Source organism: Pongo pygmaeus, chromosome 11 (assembly GCF_028885625.2).
Source record: "Pongo pygmaeus isolate AG05252 chromosome 11, NHGRI_mPonPyg2-v2.0_pri, whole genome shotgun sequence".
NCBI lineage: Eukaryota > Metazoa > Chordata > Mammalia > Primates > Hominidae > Pongo > Pongo pygmaeus.
In genome coordinates this window covers 29,382,008-29,403,361 of record NC_072384.2, presented here as the reverse complement: position 1 = coordinate 29,403,361, position 21,354 = coordinate 29,382,008, and the positions used below count along the sequence as shown (strand labels likewise).

Below are 21,354 nucleotides of genomic sequence, written 5' to 3'. Positions count from 1 at the left end.
CATTGAGAAATGAGCTAAACTAATTTCTACTGCAATGTTAAGTCATACTTTCATTTCATTCAGGGAACTTTTCAATTACAGTTTTACAAAGGAAAATACAATTTTACAAAGGAAAATACAATTTTACAAAGGAAAATTGTAATTTTACCTTCAGGTTTATTATCAAGAATTAACAGAAATTTTAATAGCCAGCACAGTTCTTTCCCATTACTTAACTTGTGAGTATGAAAGCTAAAATTTCTACCAGATTTTCAATTGCTCTTGTTTTGGTCCAATATGTCGGTATTTGCAGGGATGAAGAACCAGGAGGTCAATTGGTTACAGATAAGTTCCATATTGACTGGGATTCCGTACTCATTGACATGGATAATGTCATTGTAGCAAGATTTGATGGCAGAGGAAGTGGATTCCAGGGTCTGAAAATTTTGCAGGAGATTCATCGAAGATTAGGTTCAGTAGAAGTAAAGGACCAAATAACAGCTGTGAAGTAAGTGGGTGCACATTTTTCTTTTCTGTTTTCTATAATGACAGAGTCTATGTATATGAAATGTAATATTACTAACCCTGACTCAAGGCTTCTATTTTAGTGACTGAGCAATTTTGTAAGTTAATCATAAAGCCTATTTCATTTTTTTTCAAGTACCTGTCACCCTTAGTGCTATAATAAAAGAATTTTCATATTTCCCCTCTGGAATTAAAATTTACCTTGGATTTGTGAAAGTTGGATACATTTTAATTATATCACTATATTATTTGTTTACAGTAATCCACAATGTCTGTTGTATCCTCAGTTAATCACAATTCTTGAAGTTTCACAGATACCATTATCACACTGGCATGAATGTGTGACCTAAGAAAGTTAGTGGGTTCTTTATAATAGCACACAGAAACCAGGTATGATATTGTTCAAATGTAGATGTTGATTCAGTAGGCCTGGAATGGGGCCCAGGCTTCTGCATTTATAACAAGCTTTCAGGTGATACCAAACTACTAGGCCATCACTTTGAGTAGCAAGATTTTGGAGTATATGACCCTTATACAGGAATAGAGCTATAGTTAGTAAAGCATTTCTAGTCATTAGCTATTGTTTTGTATGTATGCATGCCAACTATATATTTATATATGCATTTAACTCACAAAGATATAACTATTGTTTTTTGTTTTCATTGCAGATTTTTGCTGAAACTGCCTTACATTGACTCCAAAAGATTAAGCATTTTTGGAAAGGTAAATAGTAGAAATGCTGAATCTATCTTTCTATGTATATCTGTGTTATGTAATATCCTATTACACATTCACAGGAGGCCAGTTGGTTACAGATAAGTTCCATATTGACTGGGATTCCTTACTTATTAACATGGAAAACCTCACTGTAGCAAGATTTGATGGCAGAGGAAGTGGATTCCAGAGTCTGAAATGTATATATATAATATATGTATATATACATGTATATATGTATTGTTTGTTTGTATGTATACATATGTAATTACATGCTTCGTTATATTATGATTCCTCCATATTATCCTTTAAAAATATAATAGCATAATTAGTATTATATACAGTCAGTCATTTATTAATTCAGTAACTATTTATTCGGCAGTTAGTTGCCACCTGGTATTAGAAGTAGAGAAACAACAGGACAAAACCCCGGGGGGTTTGTTTTCAAGAAGCTTGTGTTCCAGAGAGGGGAAACAGTAAAGAGGTAAATGAAAAACACAGTTTCATATAGTAATAAGCCTCATAAAGAAAACAAAGAAAAACTGATACATAAAAGGTAACTGCAGAAGCGGCCAGTCATTAGATTGAGTGGTCAATTTAGGACTCTCTGATGAGGTTATATTTAAACCTATACCTAACTAACAAATGGAAGCTGATCAAATAAATCTCTTGAAGCAGAATATTCTCCACAGAAAAAAACTACCAAGTGTCGCAATCTTAGGAAAACAAACACAGGCTTAGAAACTAGGAAATGACCAGTGTGCATAATTACGTCATCTGTGCTCTCTGCACGATATTTACTTATTGCAGTAACTGTTATGTCAGGTTCAACATTATTTTGACAGTGGGAAAATAGACCTCATATAGATATTTATTGAGTTTGTTTTTTATTTTTGTTTTTTGTTTTGTTTTTTTGAGATGGAGTCTTACTCTGTTGCGAGGCTGGAGTGCAGTGGCGCGATCTGGGCTCACTGCAACCTCCACCTCCCAGTTTCAAGCGATTCTCCTGCATCAGCCTCCTGAGTACCTGGGGACTACAAGCACGTGCCACCACGCCCAGCTAATTTTTGTATTTTTAGTAGAGATGGGGTTTCACCATGTTGGCCAGATGGTCTCGATCTCTTGGCCTCGTGATTCGCCTGCCTCGGCCTCCCAAAGTGCTGGGATTACAGGTGTGAGCCACCGTGCCCAGCCTATTGAGCTTGTTTTTAACACATCAGTGGACAATATATTATAAAGGTAAAAAGGCCGGGCGCGGTGGCTCACGCCTGTAATCTCAGCACTTTGGGAGGCCAAGGCGGGCGGATCACGAGGTCAGGAGATAGATACCATCCTGACTAACACGGTGAAACCCCGTCTCTACTAAAACTCCAAAAAATTAGCCGGGCGTGGTGGCGGACGCCTGTAGTCCCAACTACTCGGGAGGCTGAGGCAGGAGAATGGCGTGAACCCGAGAGGTGCAGCCTGCAGCGAGCCGAGATGGTGCCACTGCACTCCAGCCTGGGTGACAGAGCGAGACTCCGTCTCATAAAATAAAATAAAACAAAACAAAACAAAACAAAATAAAATAAAATAAAATAAGACAGGAAAAGGGGGACCTTGAACTATTTTAGTTTACAAATAAAGCAAATTCTTGGTGTTCATGGATTTAAACATATGATATTTTCTACTATTCATAAGTAACTTAGAGATCCATGACATAAAATAACTGGTAAGTTTAATTGGGGCATAAATTTTAGTGGTACACACTGACAGGTGGATGTATAAAAAACCACTTAACAAATGAGTAAAATACAAATCAGTGCAAATCACGACCATCCTCTCTCCACTTCAGACATCTGCAGTGTACCATGCCTTTGCAGTATTCTATGCTTGTTGTCAGCAATATTCAACAGATAAGCAAAAATATTTTGTAAGCATTGCTCCTCCAACATAACACAAAGAAGCAAATAACTGAAAGTGCATCCCTCATAGTAAAGGTTAGTTTTTCGTTTTTTTTTTTTTTTTAAAGGAAAACATCTAAGAAAGTGATCGTCCCAAAGAAATGGAAACCCTAGATATATTAAAAAGTGAGAAATCCTGTCTCAGACTGCAACACTGTTAAGCCTTAGGGACATTGTGCTAGGTGAAGATGCCAGTCATAGAAGGACAAATACTGTATAATTCTACTTATTACGTAAGGTATCTAGAGTGGTTGAGTTCATGAAAAAAAAAAAAGAGCGAAATGGCGGTTGCCAGGATTTGAGGGGAGAGGAAAAAGGGAAGTTGTTTTTTAATGGATATATAATAATGGCAAGAATGTAAACTAGTAAAGTAAAAAACAAAGATAAATAGAGAACAACCAAGCCAGAAAATACAGTTCATTGAAAAAAAAGAGAGGGAGGGAGGGGAGACAAAAAGGCAGAGCAAGAGCAGTAAAGGAAGAATGTGAGTGCAAATGAGAGCAAGGTGCTCTCATTTAGTGATTAGCCATTTTATGAGCCCATCAGTTTCTTATTAGAGTTCTTGGAATTTTTGTCTAGTTTCATATTTGCAAGATAAAAAAGTTCTGGAAATCTGTTTCACAGAAACAAATATATACCTGACACTACAAAACAGTGTGTTTAAAAGTGGTTAATAGAGTAAATTTTATGTTAAATGTTCTACCACATACAAAAAAGTACACGTGGTAGGAAACATTTTACTCCTTAAAAGTCCTGATACGTGTAATAATTTACAAATGGCTTAGGGCCTATGTATTTCAGTGCTCTACTTACTGTACACATAAATAAGCATAAAGGACCAAATAAGCTTTTACAAACATTCATGGAAATTTATTTATTCATTTATTTATTTATTTATTTATTCTCTTCTTTTTTATTATTATACTTTAAGTTTTAGGGTACATGTGCACAATGTGCAGGTTAGTTACATATGTATACATGTGCCATGCTGGTGTGCTGCACCCATTAACTTGCCATTTAGCATTAGGTGTATCTCCTAATGCTATCCCTCCCCCCACCCCCCACCCCACAACAGTCCCCAGAGTGTGATGTTCCCCTTCCTGTGTCCATGTGTTTTCATTGTTCAATTCCCATCTATGAGTGAGAACATGTGGTGTTTGGTTTTTTGTCCTTGCAATAGTTTACTGAGAATGATGATTTCCAATTTCATCCATGTCCCTACAAAGAACATGAACTCATCATTGTTTATGGCTGCATAGTATTCCATGATGTATATGTGCCACATTTTCTTAATCCAGCCTATCATTGTTGGACATTTGGGTTGGTTCCAAGTCTTTGCTATTGTGAATAGTGCCTCAATAAACATACATGTGCATGTGTCTTTATAGCAGCATGATTTATAGTCCTTTGGGTATATACGCAGTAATGGGATGGCTGGGTCAAATGGTATTTCTAGTTCTAGATCCCTGAGGAATCACCACACTGACTTCCACAATGGTTGAAGTAGTTAACAGTCCCACCAACAGTGTAAAAGTGTTCCTATTTCTCCACATCCTCTCCAGCACCTGTTGTTTCCTGACTTTTTAATGATTGCCATTCTAACTGCTATGAGATGGTATCTCATTGTGGTTTTGATTTGCATTTCTCTGATGGCCAGTGATGATGAGCATTTTTTCATGTGTCTTTTGGCTGCATAAATGTCTTCTTTTGAGAAGTGTCTGTTCATATCCTTCACCCACTATTTGATGGGGTTGTTTGTTTTTCCTTGTAAATTTGTTTGAGTTCATTGTAGATTCTGGATATTAGTCCTTTGTCAGATGAGTAGGTTGTGAAAATTTTCTCCCATTGTGTAGGTTTCCTGTTCACTCTGATGGTAGTTTCTTTTGTTGTGCAGAAGCTCTTTAGTTTAATTAGATTCCATTTGTCAATTTTGGCTTTTGTTGCCGTTGCTTTTGGTGTTTTAGACATGAAGTCCTTGCCCATGCCTATGTCTTGAATGGTAATGCCTAGGTTTTCTTCTAGGGTTTTTATGGTTTTAGGTCTAGCGTTTAAGTCTTTAATCCGTCTTGAATTAATTTTTGTATAAGGTGTAAGGAAGGGATCCAGTTTCAGCTTTCTCCATATGGCTAGCCAGTTTTCCCAGCACCATTTATTAAATAGGAAATCCTTTCCCCATTGCTTGTTTTTGTCAGGTTTGTCAAAGATCAGATAGTTGTAGATGTGCAGCGTTATTTCTGAGGGCTCTATTCTGTTCCATTGATCTATATCTCTGTTTTGGTACCAGTACCATGCTATTTTGGTTACCGTAGCCCTGTAGTATAGTTTGAAGTCAGGTAGCGTGATGCCTCCAGCTTTGTTCTTTTGGCTTAGGGTTGACTTGGAGATGAGGGCTCTTTTTTGCTTCCATATGAACTTTAAAGTAGTTTTTTCCAATTCTGTGAAGAAAGTCATTGGTAGCTTGATGGGGATGGCATTGAATCTATAAATTAACTTGGTCAGTATGGCCATTTTCATGATATTGATTCTTCCTACCCATGAGCATGGAATGTTCTTCCATTTGTTTGTATCCTCTTTTATTTCATTGAGCCGTGGTTTGTAGTTCTCCTTGAACAGATCCTTTAGGTCCCTTGTTAGTTGGATTCCTAGGTATTTTATTATCTTTGAAGCAATTGTGAATGGGAGTTCACTCATGATTTGGCTCTCTGTTTCTGTTATTGGTGTATAAGAATACTTGTGATTTTTGTACATTGATTTTCTATCCTGAGACTTTGCTGAAGTTGCTTATCAGCTTAAGGAGATTTTGGGCTGAGACAGTGGGGTTTTCTAGATATACAACCATGCCATATCTGCAAACAGGGACAATTTGACTTCCTCTTTTCCTAATTGAATACCCTTTATTTCCTTCTCCTGCCTAATTGCCCTGGCCAGAACTTCCAACACTATATTGAATAGGAGTGGTGAGAGAGGGCATCCCTGTCTTGTGCCAGTTTTCAAAGGGAATGCTTCCAGTTTTTGCCCATTCAGTATGATATTGGCTGTGGGTTTGTCATAAATAGCTCTTATTGTTTTGAGATATGTCCCATCAATACCTAATTTATTGAGAGTTTTTAGCATGAAGGGTTGTTGAATTTTGTCAAAGGCCTTTTCTGCATCTATTGAGATAATCATGTGGTTTTTGTCTTTGGTTCTGTTTATATGCTGGATTACATTTATTGATTTTCATATGTTGAACCAGCCTTGCATCCCAGGGATGAAGCCCACTTGATCATGGTGGATAAGCTTTTTGATGTGCTGCTGGATTTGGTTTGCCAGTATTTTATTGAGGATTTTTGCATCAATGTTCATCAAGGATATTGGTCTAAAATTCTCTTTTTTTGTTGTGTCTGTGCCCGGCTTTGTTATCAGGATGATACTGGCCTCATAAAATGAGTTAGGGAGGATTTCCTCTTTTTCTATTGATTGGAATAGTTTCAGAAGGAAGGGTACCAGTTCCTCCTTGTACCTCTGGTAGAATTCGGCTGTACATCCATCTGGTCCTGGACTCTTTTTGGTTGGTAAGCTATTGATTATTGCCACAATTTCAGCTCCTGTTATTGGTCTATTCAGAGATTCAACTTCTTCCTGGTTTAGTCTTGGAAGAGTGTATGTGTCTAGGAATTTATCCATTTCTTCTAGATTTTCTGGTTCATTTGCGTAGAGATGTTTGTAGTATTCTTTGATGGTAGTTTGTATTTCTGTGGGATCGGTGGTGATATCCCCTTTATTATTCTTTATTGCATCTATTTGATTCTTCTCTCTTTTCTTCTTTATTATTCTTGCTAGCGGTCTATCAATTTTGTTGATCCTTTCAAAAAACCAGCTCCTGGATTCATTAATTTTTTGAAGGGTTTTTTGTGTCTCTATTTCCTTCAGTTCTGCTCTGATTTTAGTTATTTCTTTCGTTCTGCTAGCTTTTGAATGTGTTTGCTCTTGCTTTTCTAGTTCTTTTAATTGAGATGTTAGGGTGTCAATTTTGGATCTTTCCTGCTTTCTCTTGTGGGCATTTAGTGCTATAAATTTCCCTCTACACACTGCTTTGAATGTGTCCCAGATATTCTGGTATGTTGTGTCTTTGTTCTCATTGGTTTCAAAGAACATCTTTATTTCTGCCTTCATTTTGTTATGTACCTGGTAGTCATTCAGGAGCAGGTTGTTCAGTTTCCATGTAGTTGAGCAGTTTTGAGTGAGTTTCTTAATCCTGAGTTCTAGTTTGATTGCACTGTGCTCTGAGAGAACTGAGAGAGAGTTTGTTATAATTTCTGTTCTTTTACATTTGCTGAGGAGAGCTTTACTTCCAACTATGTGGTCAATTTTGGAATAGGTGTGGTGTGGTGATGAAAAAAATGTATATTCTGTTGATTTGGGGTGAAGAGTTCTGTAGATGTCTATTAGGTCTGCTTGGTGCAGAGCTGAGTTCAGTTCCTGGGTATCCTTGTTAACTTTCTGTATCATTGATCTGTCTAATGTTGACAGTGGGGTGTTAAAGTCTCCCATTATTATTGTGTGGGAGTCTAAGTCTGTTTGTAGGTCACTCAGGACTTGCTTTATGAATCTGGGTGCTCCTGTATTGGGTGCATATATATTTAGGACAGTTAGCTCTTCTTGTTGAATTGATCCCTTTACCATTATGTAATGGCCTTCTTTGTCTCTTTTGATCTTTGTTGGTTTAAAGTCTGTTTTATCAGAGAGTAGGATTGCAACCCTTGCCTTTTTTTGTTTTCCATTTGCTTGGTAGATCTTCCTCCATCCTTTTATTTTGAGCCTATGTGTGTCTCTGCTCGTGAGATGGGTTTCCTGAATACAGCACACTGATGGGTCTTGACTCTTTATCCAATTTGCCAGTCTGTGTCTTTTAATTGGAGCATTTAGTCCATTTACATATAAAGTTAATATTGTTATGTGTGAATTTGATCCTGTCATTATGATGTTAGCTGGTTATTTTGCTTGTTAGTTGATGCAGTTTCTTCCTGGTCTTGATGGTCTTTACATTTTGGGATGATTTTGCAGTGGCTGGTACCGGTTGTTCCTTTCCATGTTTAGTGCTTCCTTCAGGAGCTCTTTTAGGGCAGGCCTGGTGGTGACAAAATCTCTCAGCATTTGCTTGTCTCTAAAGTATTTTATTTCTCCTTCACTTATGAAGCTTAGTTTGGCTAGTTATGAAATTCTGGGTTGAAAATTCTTTTTTTTAAGAATGTTGAATATTGGCCCCCACTCTCTTCTGGCTTGTAGAATTTCTGCCGAGAGATCAGCTGTTAGTCTGATGGTCTTCCCTTTGTGGGTAACCCGAACTTTCTCTCTGGCTGCCCTTAACATGGAAATTTGGAGAAGATTCAAAGGGTTGTAAAATGCCTTATGGAAAAGGGCAACATGAGCTGAGTGGTGATCAGCAGGTGGAGGGGAAGGAAAAGAGTCTTATGCAAATGCACAGTGTCAGTGAGGGGAGCATTTGTGGAGAACTTGAAATGAAGTAGTTGACTGTTATTGGAAGAATGATAGGCAATAAGAATGAGAGGAAGACTGGGCAAAGACGATAGAGGATTTTCCATAGCCACTGATAAATTAGAAGCTGAGCCTATAAACCATGGAAAAATAACACTCTAGGATTCACATTTAGAAGTTCAAAATCTTTTTCCCCAAATCGTCATTGTATACTTGATGTGCCTCAGAGCAAATTACTCTGGAAAACTAAAAGAGTGACATAGGATACAAACAAGTAAAAATATGAATGACTTCATCTTAAATGGAAAAAACATTCCAGGTCAATCAAACAAATATGCATATCTGTGACTGAGTTAGAAATTAAAATTTGACTTTCTCACCATATAAAAAACACTGTTTATCCTAAGATTCAGTAGACCTTGTGATTCTTTTTTCTTGAAATGCACTGATTTCAGATTCAAATTAGGTTATGCTAAACTCATAAAATGGGTTGGAAAACAATGTTCTTGCTATACTGATTCCTTGGAAAAATTTGTTTAAAATTGGAACTAGACTATAAAGACATTTGGAGCCATTGCTTTCTGTGTGGGATTAAAAATTTAATTAGTTTTTACATTTATGTAGCCAATAAAAGACTATTAAGATTTTGTTTCATTTCTTCTGGAGTCACCTTTAGTACTTTGAAAAGAATGTTTTTTCACTTCATATAGCTTTTCAAGAATATATACTAACAGTAATATATAATATCCTCTTATATGTTTAATCATTTCACTTGTGGCTGTAATGTCCCATTTTGATTTCTATTATGACTTACTAGTGCCTTCTTGCTTTTGCTAGGGCACTCTCTTGCTCTCATTTGCACTCACGTTCTTCCTTTATTGCTCGTGCTCTCCCTTTTTGTCTCTCCTCCATCCCTCCCATTTTTTCAGTGAACTGTATTTTCTGGCTGGTTGTTCTCTATTTATCTTTGTTTTTTACTTTATTAGTTTACCTTCTTGCCATTATTATTTTTCTTCTACTTTTTATATCCATTTTATTCATCAATTATTAAGTTGAATGTCTAGCTTATAAGTTTTTCATTCTTTCTTCAAATATAAGCATTTAGGCTGGGTTTGGTGGCTCACACCTGTAATCCCAGCACTTTGGGAGGCCAAGGCGGGTGGATCACCTGAGGTCGGGAGTTCAAGACCAGCCTGACCAACATGGAGAAACCCTGTCTGTACTAAAAATACAAAAATTACCCGGGCATGGTGGCACATGCCTCCCAGCTACTTGGGGGGCTGAGGCAGGAGAATCACTTGAACCTGGGAGGCAGAGATTGTGGTGAGCCGAGATCAGGCCATTGTACTCCAGCCTGGGCAACAAGAGCCAAACTCTGTCTCAAAACAAAACAAAACAAAAGCAAATATAAGCATTTAAATTAAAAATCCCTTTGAGATGCTCTCTTAGGTATTTTTCACTAGTACAGATATAGAGTACTTTTATTAAAATTTGTGTAAATATCTCTTTATTTGTCAAGATAAGTCTATATCTTCTGAACTTTTCTTATTATTTTCATGTCAAATTGAATGAAATCACGTTTTGGTACTTTTCTTTAACTTACTGACTATAATTGAACTGCGGCCAAAGAACTGATCAAGAAACAAAAATATTTTGAAATATCAATTGATTTATGAGTTAGGAAGGGAATAATTTTTTTATCTTTATCAATTATTTAATTTTGTGTAATTAATTTTTTTGTTTTACTTGATCCTGATAAGCCATTTTATGAGCCAATCAGTTTCTTATTAGAGTTCTTGGAATTTTTGTTTAGTGAATTGATTTTTTTTCTTTCTTTTTTTTTTTTTTTTTTATTTCAACAGGGGTTTGGGGACTAGGTGGTGTTTAGTTACATGAATAAGTTCTTTAGTGGTGGTTTCTGAGATTTAAGTGTACCCATCAGCAGAGCAGTGTACATTGTACCCAAAGTGTAGTCTTTCCATCCCTTACCCACCTCTCACTTTTTCCCCCAAGTCCCCAAAGTCCATTGCATCATTATTATGCCTTTGCATCCTCATAGCTTAGCTTCCACTTATGAGTGAGAATATACCATGTTTGGTTTTCCATTCCTGAGTTACTTCACTTAGAATAATGGTCTCCAGTTCCATCCAGGTTGATGCAAATGCCATTGTTTCATTCGTTTTTATGGCTGAGTAGTATTCCATGGGGAGTGTGTGTGTGTGTGTGTATATGTGTATGTGTGTGTGTGATACATATATATCACAATTTCTTTATCCACTTGTTGATTGATGGGCATGTGGGCTGGTTCCATATTTTTTGCAGTTACGAATTTTACTGCTATAAACATGCATATGCAAGTATCTTTTTCATATGACTTCTTTTCCTCTGGGTAGATACCCAGTAGTGGGATTCCTGGATCAAATGATGGTTCTACTTTTAGTTCTTTAAGGAATCTCCACACTGTTTTCCATAGTGGTTGTACTAGTTTACATTTTTAAAACTTCCTTGTGTGCCTAAAAGTGTTAGTGTTACATATATGTCCATTTAATCAAACATATCTATTTTGATGTTCAAATAATAAACATTGATTTTCACTATGTCCTGAGAAAGGTGCATTAAAGTATCCCTTTATAATGTGAACTCATCAATTTCTCCTTATTAATTTCTCTAAGTACATTTTAAGGCTATTATTATTCAATTCCTGCAACTACAGAATTATTATGTCCTCTGGATAAATTTAATCTTTTGTTGTTTTTATTGGCCAAGTTTATCTCTATTAATTTTTTGCATTAAAGATGATTTTTATATTAAAATTACAATAACATCCTTTTTTCATTGATACATGTTTATTATCAGCCTTTCCACCTTATTATTTTCAGCACTTTCCTAATGATTTAGGTATGCCCTTTAAACAAAGAGAGAGAGAGAGAAATATGTTTTTATCTTTTTGCCAATTTCTGTATTTTTGTTGAAGATTATATTCGTTTAAATTTCTTCTAATTACTGATAAATTAAATGTTACTGTTTTCGTTATATGTGCCATTATCTGTCCTATTATATTTCTTCTGTCTTCCATTTATTTGAATTGATTATTTTTTTCTCTTTCATTCTTTTTTCTAAATATAATTTTGGTTTGTTCAATTATATTGCTGAGAAGTATTGTATTGTATGACTATAAAATAATTTGTTTATCCATTCACCTATGGATGAACATTTGCATTGTTTTTAGTTTTGTGTATAGTTATTATAAACATGTGTATGCTTGTTTTTGTGTAAACATATATTTTCATATTTATTTGTAAATACATAAGAGTAGAATTGTTAAGTCACATAGTAATTCCATGTTTACCTGTATGAGGAATTTCCATACTTTTTTGAAAGTATTCATACTTTGTATTTTATTTTTTAGGAACTATATAGGAGAGCTTCATTTGTTCTACATTTACGCCAACACTTAATATCATCAGTCTTTTAAAATCATCCACAACTGATGAATAGTGGGATTTATTTTATTTTCATTTGTAGTTTACTGATAACTGATAATACTGGACACCTTTTCATGTGTTTATTGCTTCATATAGGTATATTTTAACATAACTGATTTGTTGACCATTCAGATTGTGCAACTTACACTTTCATATTAAAATTTACTAAATCACAGAAAGCATGTTACAACTGCAAACCTATTCCTTCCTTCCCCTTTTTATCATTTTTAATTGAGATATAATTGACATACTATGAAATTCATCCTTATATCATACCTTAACATCAGATAGTAGTATCTTAAAATCAAATAGTAGTAGTTCTTCCATTTTATTCTTCTTTTTCAAAGTTCTTTTGACTCATCTAGATGTATTACATTTCTTTATAAATTTTAGAATGATTTTGTATCATTTCTAAAAAGAAAATACACCATAGGGATTTCTTATGTGAATTATATCGAATCTATAAATCACCTGGCAAAGAAATAACTGACATCTAAGCAATATTGAAGCTTTCATATTTTTAAAAGATAATTTTCTTTGGTGTTATGTTTTTTCTAGTATGTGCATAGTTATAGATATTTTTTCATTAACCATGTTTAGGTTGTATTGGGTTTTCTGAATCTATGTTTTGGTGCTTTCTGTCAATTTTAGAAAATTATCAATTTTCTATTAGAATATTGTCATAACTTCTCATCCTCCTTAAACACTTATTAAAAATGTGTTAAAATCTCACTTTAACATGGTTATTTTATAAACTTTTCTTAGTGCCTTTTGGTATTTAATTCTGTGTTGTACTTGGTTCTATAGTCCAATAATTCTCTCTTCATATGTGACTAATGGTTTTCTATATTCATTGCTTAAATTTAAAAAAATTGTTACTAGAAGTTTCACTGAGCTTTCTATAAAAATATTTAGCTATATTTTAACTCTTGCTTTGCTGATGTGTATTTTTAAAAATATATTTAGCATCATTATCTGATATTTTACATCTTATTAAACAAATATCTTTTATTTTTGAGTATTTGTTTCTTTTGCTTGTTATTTCTGCTGTCTCTCAGTCATGGTGATACTTTTCCTTGTGTACTATTTATTTACTTGTAGATGAGCTTATCTTTCTTGGAATTTTATCTATGGGGATTCTTTGATGCTTTTGTTGCATTTGTATTTATGTATTATGTTTTATTTTTAATTGTGTATGCTGAATTGGGACCACACAAACCAAGTGTGGACTTTTGGCTCAAATTTTTAGTCAATATTAATTATTTTTTATTAGCTCAGTACAAGCTCATAACAGGAATAAAAATGTAAAACATTTCACCAATCTCTTTTATGCAGCATGGGCTTTTATTTTTTGTCACATTTAGACAATGCTTTTGGGATCTAGATTTATTTAGGGTCTCCTTTAGACCCATTGTGGATTTTGTTTACGCCATCCACCAAAGAAGCCATTAGAACGAAAGGTCAAAGTCTTTAGCATGTGAATAAAACATTGGTTTCATGCTTTCTTTATTTTTCACGTTTCCAGCTTTCAGTTTGTATTTGGCTTTTGTGGATTTATGAGCTTCATTTTTAGTGTTTGGGGGTTGTGCCTTTTTTTTAAAGCCACCAACTTATATTTGTGTTTTATTTATTTGGTTGGTTGGTTGGTTTTACTTTGGTTTTCTTTAGTTGAGGGATCAAGTGGAGTATCTGTTTCACTTAATGCTGGGAAAGAAACTGCCATAAATATGTTGTTCTCATCAATGAGGCTAAAACAAGTCTACCTTGTAAGATTCTGGGCTAGGTTAAATCTCAACGTAAAAAGTGATGTGATTCATTTGAGATATTCCCTCAAGGAAAGAAAAGATGATTGGCAGCTCTAGTTCTACGAATTTGCAATTTCTAGTCAACTTCTTTTCTTTACACTCACTAATATTTGAATGAATTTCCAGGTTCTGCTTTTTCTCCTTTTGGTCTAAGATTTACCATGTTTTTATGACGATATATATCTATATCTAGCTAGCTAAATAATTTCATTCATTACTATGGACTTTACCAGCAAAAACTAAACTTACACTCTGAGATATATCATACTGATATATATACACCTCCATAAAGCCAAAATTATGAAATTTTAAAAAGATGCTCAATGTTTTTGTCGTGTGTATAATTGTTTAGTTTAATTTTTTGTTTTTGAGTATGGAAATGTTTAATAAGGAGCTGGGATTTGGGGATGCCTGTGAGGCACATTCTTTTTATTTTTAATTTTTTTAAAATTTTACTTTAAGTACCACAATACACGTGCAGAATATGCAGGTTTGTTACGTGGGTATACATGTGCCATGGTGGTTTGCTGCACTTATCAACCCATCATCTAGGTTTTAAGCCCTGTATGCATTAGGTATTTGTCCTAATGTTCTCCTTTCCCTTGTGCCCCGCTCCCCAACAGGCACCAGTGTGTGATTTTCCCCGCCCTGTGTCCATGTGTCCTCATTGTTCAGCTCCCACTTATGAGTGAGAACATGCAGTGTTTGGTTTTCTGTTCCTGTGTTAGTTTGCTGAGAATGAAGGCTTCCAGCTTCATCAATGTCCCTGCCAAGAACATGATCTCATTCTTTTTTATGGCCACTTAGTATTCCATGGTGTGTATATGCTACAATTTCGTTATCCAGTCTATCATTGATGGGCATTTGGGTTGGTTCCAAATCTTTCTAATCCATTCTAATCAGTGTTCTTTAACTATGTAAAGTGATTAAGGAATAGAATGATAGTATTTCTAAGAATATTCTTTGGTCAAATAATATATATTTTTTAGACAATACTACTATCTGTTTTCTATGTATTAAAATGTTAGTCCTATAAACACCAGGAAAGCATTGCTTGAATTAATTACCTTCTAAACCTATTACATGGATACTAGAGGAAAAGAGAAGAAAAACTTCAGTCAGTACAAAAGCATAGATGTCAACTTTTGTCTTTTTACATCCAATTTTATTTCAATATTTTACAAGTATTCACTAAATTCTAAAAGTTGCAACTATTATGTAAAATGGGACCTAATGATATTTCAACTGCATTTACTGTTATTTACTTTCCAACTGCATTTTCTGCAATATAGTTTAACTGAAATCTCTTTGATTATAAGTGTGCATTCCACCTTTCTACCTCAGTGTCTTTGTTCATGACTTTTTACTTTTTTCTAACAGCCTCTAAGCCTACATATTGCTTTAGAATTCTATCTCTTATTAAGCCCTATTCAGGTGTCCCTTCCTCCATTAACCATTCACGCAATCTCTCCCATTAGAAAACACTATTCCTTCCTGTGTACTCATAGAACACTTTTTAGTAACTTCTTGTAATCATTTTACCAGCATGTAATGTATTACATTCATTTGTGTTCTGTTTTCATTTCTAAGTCAGACTGTATGCTTTGTCAAGGTAGTTCAGTTTTATTTGACTTTTTTGTTGCAGAGACATTTGAATTGAACTTATTTCATAATCTTTCTTCAATTTGGAATTCCCTTTCCCTCTGGATATCCAAACTTTATCCTTTTTTCAAACTCCAATTCAAACCTTTTCTATCTTAAAGTCTTTACCTCAATTTCACATATAGAATGTTCTATAAATATCAATGAAGCCAAGTTGATTGAATATATTATTCAAGCTTTTTGTTTCTTTACTGATTATCTGTCTACTTTTTCTATCAAGTAATGAAAGAGGGTGTTGAAATCTTTGGCTATGCCATAAGACAAAATTACAATTTAGTCTAAAAATCTTAATTGCTTTATTTGCAATTCTAGAATTGGGCAAGACTTCATTCCATCAAATAGAAAAAGTGTCCCAATGAAATGGGCAGAAGAGGCTGGTTTTATAGATAGAAAAGAACTAAAGAAAGAAGTAACAAAAAATAAAAAGCAGATTGGTCATTTCAAAGTGACTTTGTAAAGCAGGAACAGTAGAAAAATAACTAGTAACATCAGGTCACTTGAGGTTACATTTTGTTGTCAGAATTAAAGCAGACATTATCATTATTATCATGCTGATTGAAACTGGCCTGTTTGGGAAATTAGGCTGTTAACCTCTTACTCCTGCTTTCTAGGAAGGTCAAGTAACAACTCAGATTGGGTTTGGTGACATGGAAACTCAGCATGAGTGGCTCCGTTTTGATTTTTAGTCTGGTCCGTTGAGGCCTAGTACAGTAGCTTCGTTCAAAACAATGACTTCCTATAGTTTTTATTTAAAGGCTATAATTGTCTGTTTGCCTTTTCCTACTTTCAGTTCTATCAGTTTTGGCTTCATTTATTTCCATACTCTTTTATTGTATAGATACATACATGCTTAAGATCATTATTTCCTCTTGATTAGTTGACCTCTTTATTGTGAAGAAATGACCTTGGCCGGGCATGGTGGCTCACACTGTAATCCCAGCACTTTGGAAGGCCTAGGTGGCCAGATCACCTGAGGTTAGGAGTTCGAGACCAGCCTGGCCAACATGGTAAAACACCGTCTCTAATAAAAATACAAAAATTAGCCGGGCATAATGGTAAGCACCTGTAATCCCAGCTACTTGGAAGGATGATGCAGGAGAATTGCTTGAACCTGGGAGGCGGAGGTTACAGTGAACAAAGATCATGCCACTGCATTCCAGCCTGGGTGACTTTATTTTTGGTTATATTATTTCCTTTGAAATCTTTTTTGTCAGATATTAATATAGCCACTCCATCTTTCTTTGGATTATTGTAAACATGTTATAAATCTTACTCTATTATTTTTCTTTTTATGTAATTATGTATTTACATTTACGTATTACATATTTATATTTAAAGTCTGTTTCTTATAGGCTGCAAACAGTGGGGTCTTGCTTTTTTATTCAATCTGACAGACTCTGCATATTAAATCTCTAGATTTTAAATAATGTATTTAGCTCTTTCACCTTTAATGTGATCATTGTTATTGTTGCATTAAGGTCTATCATCTTGCCATACACTTTCCATTTCTTCTGCTTTTAGTTTCTTTAAAATTTTGTCTAGTGTGCTTTATATTAAAAGAGCATTTTTTATAATTAAATTTGCTTTGTTATTTGTTAATTATAACTGGTCTCTGCATTATTTTGATGGTTCCTGTATGGCTTATAATGTATATTTTTAACTAATTAAAGTTGTCCTCCTGTGATATTATTTTACTTCATTCTTCAAGGTAATAAGCTGTAAACAGGCCAGTATTTATGTATGTATGTATATATGTATGTGTACATATATACACATACATATATATACATGTACATATATATGTATATGTATATGTATATGTATATACATGTACGTATATATGAAGTGGGATATATCAGAGGAGGGCAACTGTGTGTGTGTGTATGTGTGTATATATATATATATATATATATATATATATATATATATATATGCTCTACAGTGGTATGCTTCTGTTTCTCTATTTCTGACCTTTATGCCACAGTTGTCGTACATTTTATGCTACATGTTATAAATCCCAAAATATATTGTTATAATTTTTGCATTTAAAAGTCAGTTATTTTTATTTTTATTTTATTTTATTTTATTTTTATTTTATTTTATTTTTTTGAGATAGAGTTTTGCTCTGTTGCCCAGGCTGGAGTGCAATGGTGTGATCTCGGCTCACTGCAATCTCCACCTCCCGAGTTCAAGCGATTCTCCTGCCTCAGCCTCCCCAGTAGCTGGGATTACAGGTGTGGGCCACCATGCCCAGCTAATTTTTCTATTATTAGTAGAGATGGGGGTTTCACCATTATGGCCAGGCTGGTCTTAAACTCCTGACCTCAGGTGATCCACAAGCGTCGGCCTCCCAAAGTGCTGGGATTACAGGCATGAGCCACTGCACCCGGCCTAAAAGTGAGTTATTTTTAAACAAATTTAAATATAGTGTTTAAATGTTTATATATTTACCCAGGTGACTACCAATTCCAGTGTTCATCATTTCTTTGTGTAGATACAGATTTCCACCTAGTCTCACTTTTTCTTCTGCTTGAAGAACATCCTTTAAGTTACCTTTTACTCCAGGTGTGCAAGTAATATTTTCTTCAAGCTCTGATGTGTCTTTATTTCACTTTAATCTTTTAAATATTTTATTATTTTCTGGGCAAAAAATTTTAGGTTGACATTTCTTATTCTATACTGTAAAGATGTTTACTACCTTCTGGTTTGCATTTTTTTCAATAAGAATATGCCATCATTCTTAACTTTGTTCCTCTGTGTACAATGCATCTTTTCTTTCTAGATGCTTTTAATAATTTCTCTTTATGATTAATTTTAATGAATTTCATTGTGATACGCCTTGGTATAGTTTTCTTTACATGTCTTATGCTTCAGTTTATTGAATTTCTTGACTATCTAGGTTAAGTGTTTTTAACAAATTTGGAAATTTTTTAGTTATTATTATTTCAAATATCTTTTGTTGTCCACTTTCTCAGGGATAATAAATATATGTAGATTGGGCTACTTGAAGTTGTCCCCAAACTCACTAATATGCTGTTCAATTTTTTTTTAAAAAAGCATGCATTTCTTTGTATGTTCCATTTCAGATAGTTCTGCTGTGCCTCAACTTCATTCTTCAAGGTAGCAAGCTGTAACAATCCTAGGATTGATGTGTTTGTTTTTCATCATTCGGGGATCAATGTCCTTCATCATTCAATGTCCAATGTCCTAAAAACCTCTATTTTATACATTTTGTCTATATTTTTAGTCATTTCATGTGGGAGGATAAATCTCATTTCTGTTGCTTCATCACATTAGAATTATAAACTTTTAAATAAAATAAATTGTATATTTATTAACCATTTTATATGTTTCTTTTTGGATTGTCCATTTATCCATTATATATGCTTAGTTTATTTTGACTTCTGGTATATATTGAAATATATATTTGTTTCCTTGTTGACATACTAAGATTTTGCTATATTAAAGATAGCAGTCTCCGTTCACACTTGTTTGAAATATTTCCTCTGCTTCTTGAATTTTGTTAACATTTGCACATGATGAGTCAAAAAACGGAAGTTCTAAAACTTGGCAAACTCTTCTCAAAAGCTTTCTTGGGTAATTTCTTCCAGTGATTTTATTATTTAGATGTCCTGTTTCTATCAAAAGGCTAAATGAGTATTTATTATGTTTTCTCTTTATTTATCTGAGTTTAATAGAGAAGAGAGAGATGCATAGCCCTTATGATGTATGGTGAGAATTTACTTATATAGTTTTAAATAGCTAGCCAGTTTCCTAGCTCCATTGGTTGACTAAATCAACAAGATTAACAGTGATACCAACTAAGTATTCGGTTCTCATTCATTTCAGGGTTTATTTCTGTTGAATTCTGTCTTTCTGTTCTTATGCTAATCTTACAGTCTTTTAATTATAACATGCTTCATTATAACTCATTTTAATATTTTTAGAAGAAATTTTCACTCTTTACTTCTCTCTTTGAAAATATTCTTGGCTCACCTGTTCTATTATCTTTGTTTCTTTCAAGTTCTCCCAAAATATTCAACTGGAATTTTTTAATTAAAATTTGTTTCAACAGTTATAATAATTTAAGAAGAATTAAAATAGTCAACAGATGTAGCTTTTATCTGAGTCAGACAATATGCACAGTACATTTCTTTTATTTCTTTTTTATATATCCTAGTAGAATTTTATAGCTTTCTTAAAATATGCCAAATCTCTTTCCTGCTGTTTTTTTTTCTAAGTATTGCTTATTATTTGTGTGTTTTAATTTTTATTGTAAATGGTGTCATTTTCTCAGTGTTATTTTCTAACTAGCTTGTTGGGATAATGGAAAGGTTATGATAATAGCATATGTAGCTTTCAGCTGGCCATGTGTTTATTATTTAGTAATTATGGGTATGACTTGATTGAAGACATTAAGCAACTTTAGTTTGAATAATTATCCTCAGGACCTAACCTCATTTAATATATAATAATTTTAATTTTTTTAAAGAATTATGTGTAAGTGCTAAATATAAAATAAAACTCCTAGAAGCAAAATTTTATTGGCATAGCTTCTTTAAAAACATTAATCACAGCCGGGAGTAGTGGCTTATGCCTGTAATCCCAGCACTTTGGGAGGCTGAGGTGGGTGGATCACCTGAGGTCAGGAGTTCGAGAACAACCTGGCCAACATGGTGAAACCCCATCTCTACTACAAAAGTACAAAAATTGGCTGGGTGTGGTGGCGAGTGCCTGTAATCCTAGCTACTCAGGAGGCTGAAGCAGGAGAATCGCTCGAACCCAGCAGGCAGAGTTTGCAGTGAGCCCAATTCGCACCACTGCACTCCAGCCTGGGCAACAAGAGCGAAACTCTGTCTCAAAAAAAAAAAAAAAAAAAATTATCACAAGAACTGAAATTAAGTTTAATTGTCTTATAAACTTTTTTTTAGAACTGATATCACTGTGATTACCAGGCCAAAAAAAAAAAAAATTATTCATCCAACAAACATTATTGAATGTGCAGTATGTGCCCAGAACTTTTTTTGAAGTGTTGGAAATACAGTGGTCAAAGAACCGAAGAAAAGTCTTTCTTTATTGAATTTAGTTCAGTGAGAAGAGCTATATGGAAAACATGTAAACTAAACATAATTGGTGAAATACATAAAATGTCAGATGGTGAGAGTTTGATTCCAAAAAATAAAGAAGAGAGATAAATAAGGAGGCCAGGATTAGAGCTAATGTGGCAAATTTAGATTGGAGATAAGGAAAGGTATCACTAGGAGATCATGTTTGAACTAAGAGAAGGCAATGTAAGGAGGTAAGAACTATGGATATCTGAGGAAAATAAAACAAATTTAAAAATGTAAATGAATATGAAAGCTTCTTAAAGCTTTACTTAGGGAGGTATTTATTTGTTATGTAAAGTTTTGTATCTTTTCAATTGAGGGAGGGCCTCTCAGTGTTTGAGACCAGCTTGAGTCACTTCTAAGGTTTAAAGCTTCAGTACACATTATCTGTAGAATTAAGATCCTGCCTCCTTGAGGCAGGATTAAAATTCTGCTTCAAGGCAGGATTCTAAGTATTGTGATAAAATGTGAGTGATTATGTTAAGCGAATTAATAGTTTTAATGCAAAATAATATAGTGTAATAAAATTTATCTTGTATTTATAAAATTCTTTATTTCAAATTAATTCATTGTGTACCACAAGTGAAATGGTTCAGAAAGAATTACACAATTTTAAGTTCGCACAAATCACCTCTTTATTTATTTATTTATTTAT

General features: G+C 34.1%; 1 protein-coding gene across 3 annotated transcripts in view; it reads left to right on the top strand.

Moving 5' to 3' along the window:
* The window catches only part of DPP10 (dipeptidyl peptidase like 10), a 704,745-nt gene that overhangs the window by 668,904 nt on the left and 14,487 nt on the right, over positions 1 to 21,354 (top strand). For all 3 annotated transcript variants that reach the window (XM_054478149.2, XM_054478150.2, XM_054478151.2), the window contains 2 exons: positions 293 to 487; positions 1,173 to 1,227. In XM_054478149.2, coding sequence (XP_054334124.1) covers positions 293 to 487; positions 1,173 to 1,227 — 250 coding nt within the window. The remainder of the gene's footprint in view (positions 1 to 292; positions 488 to 1,172; positions 1,228 to 21,354) is intronic.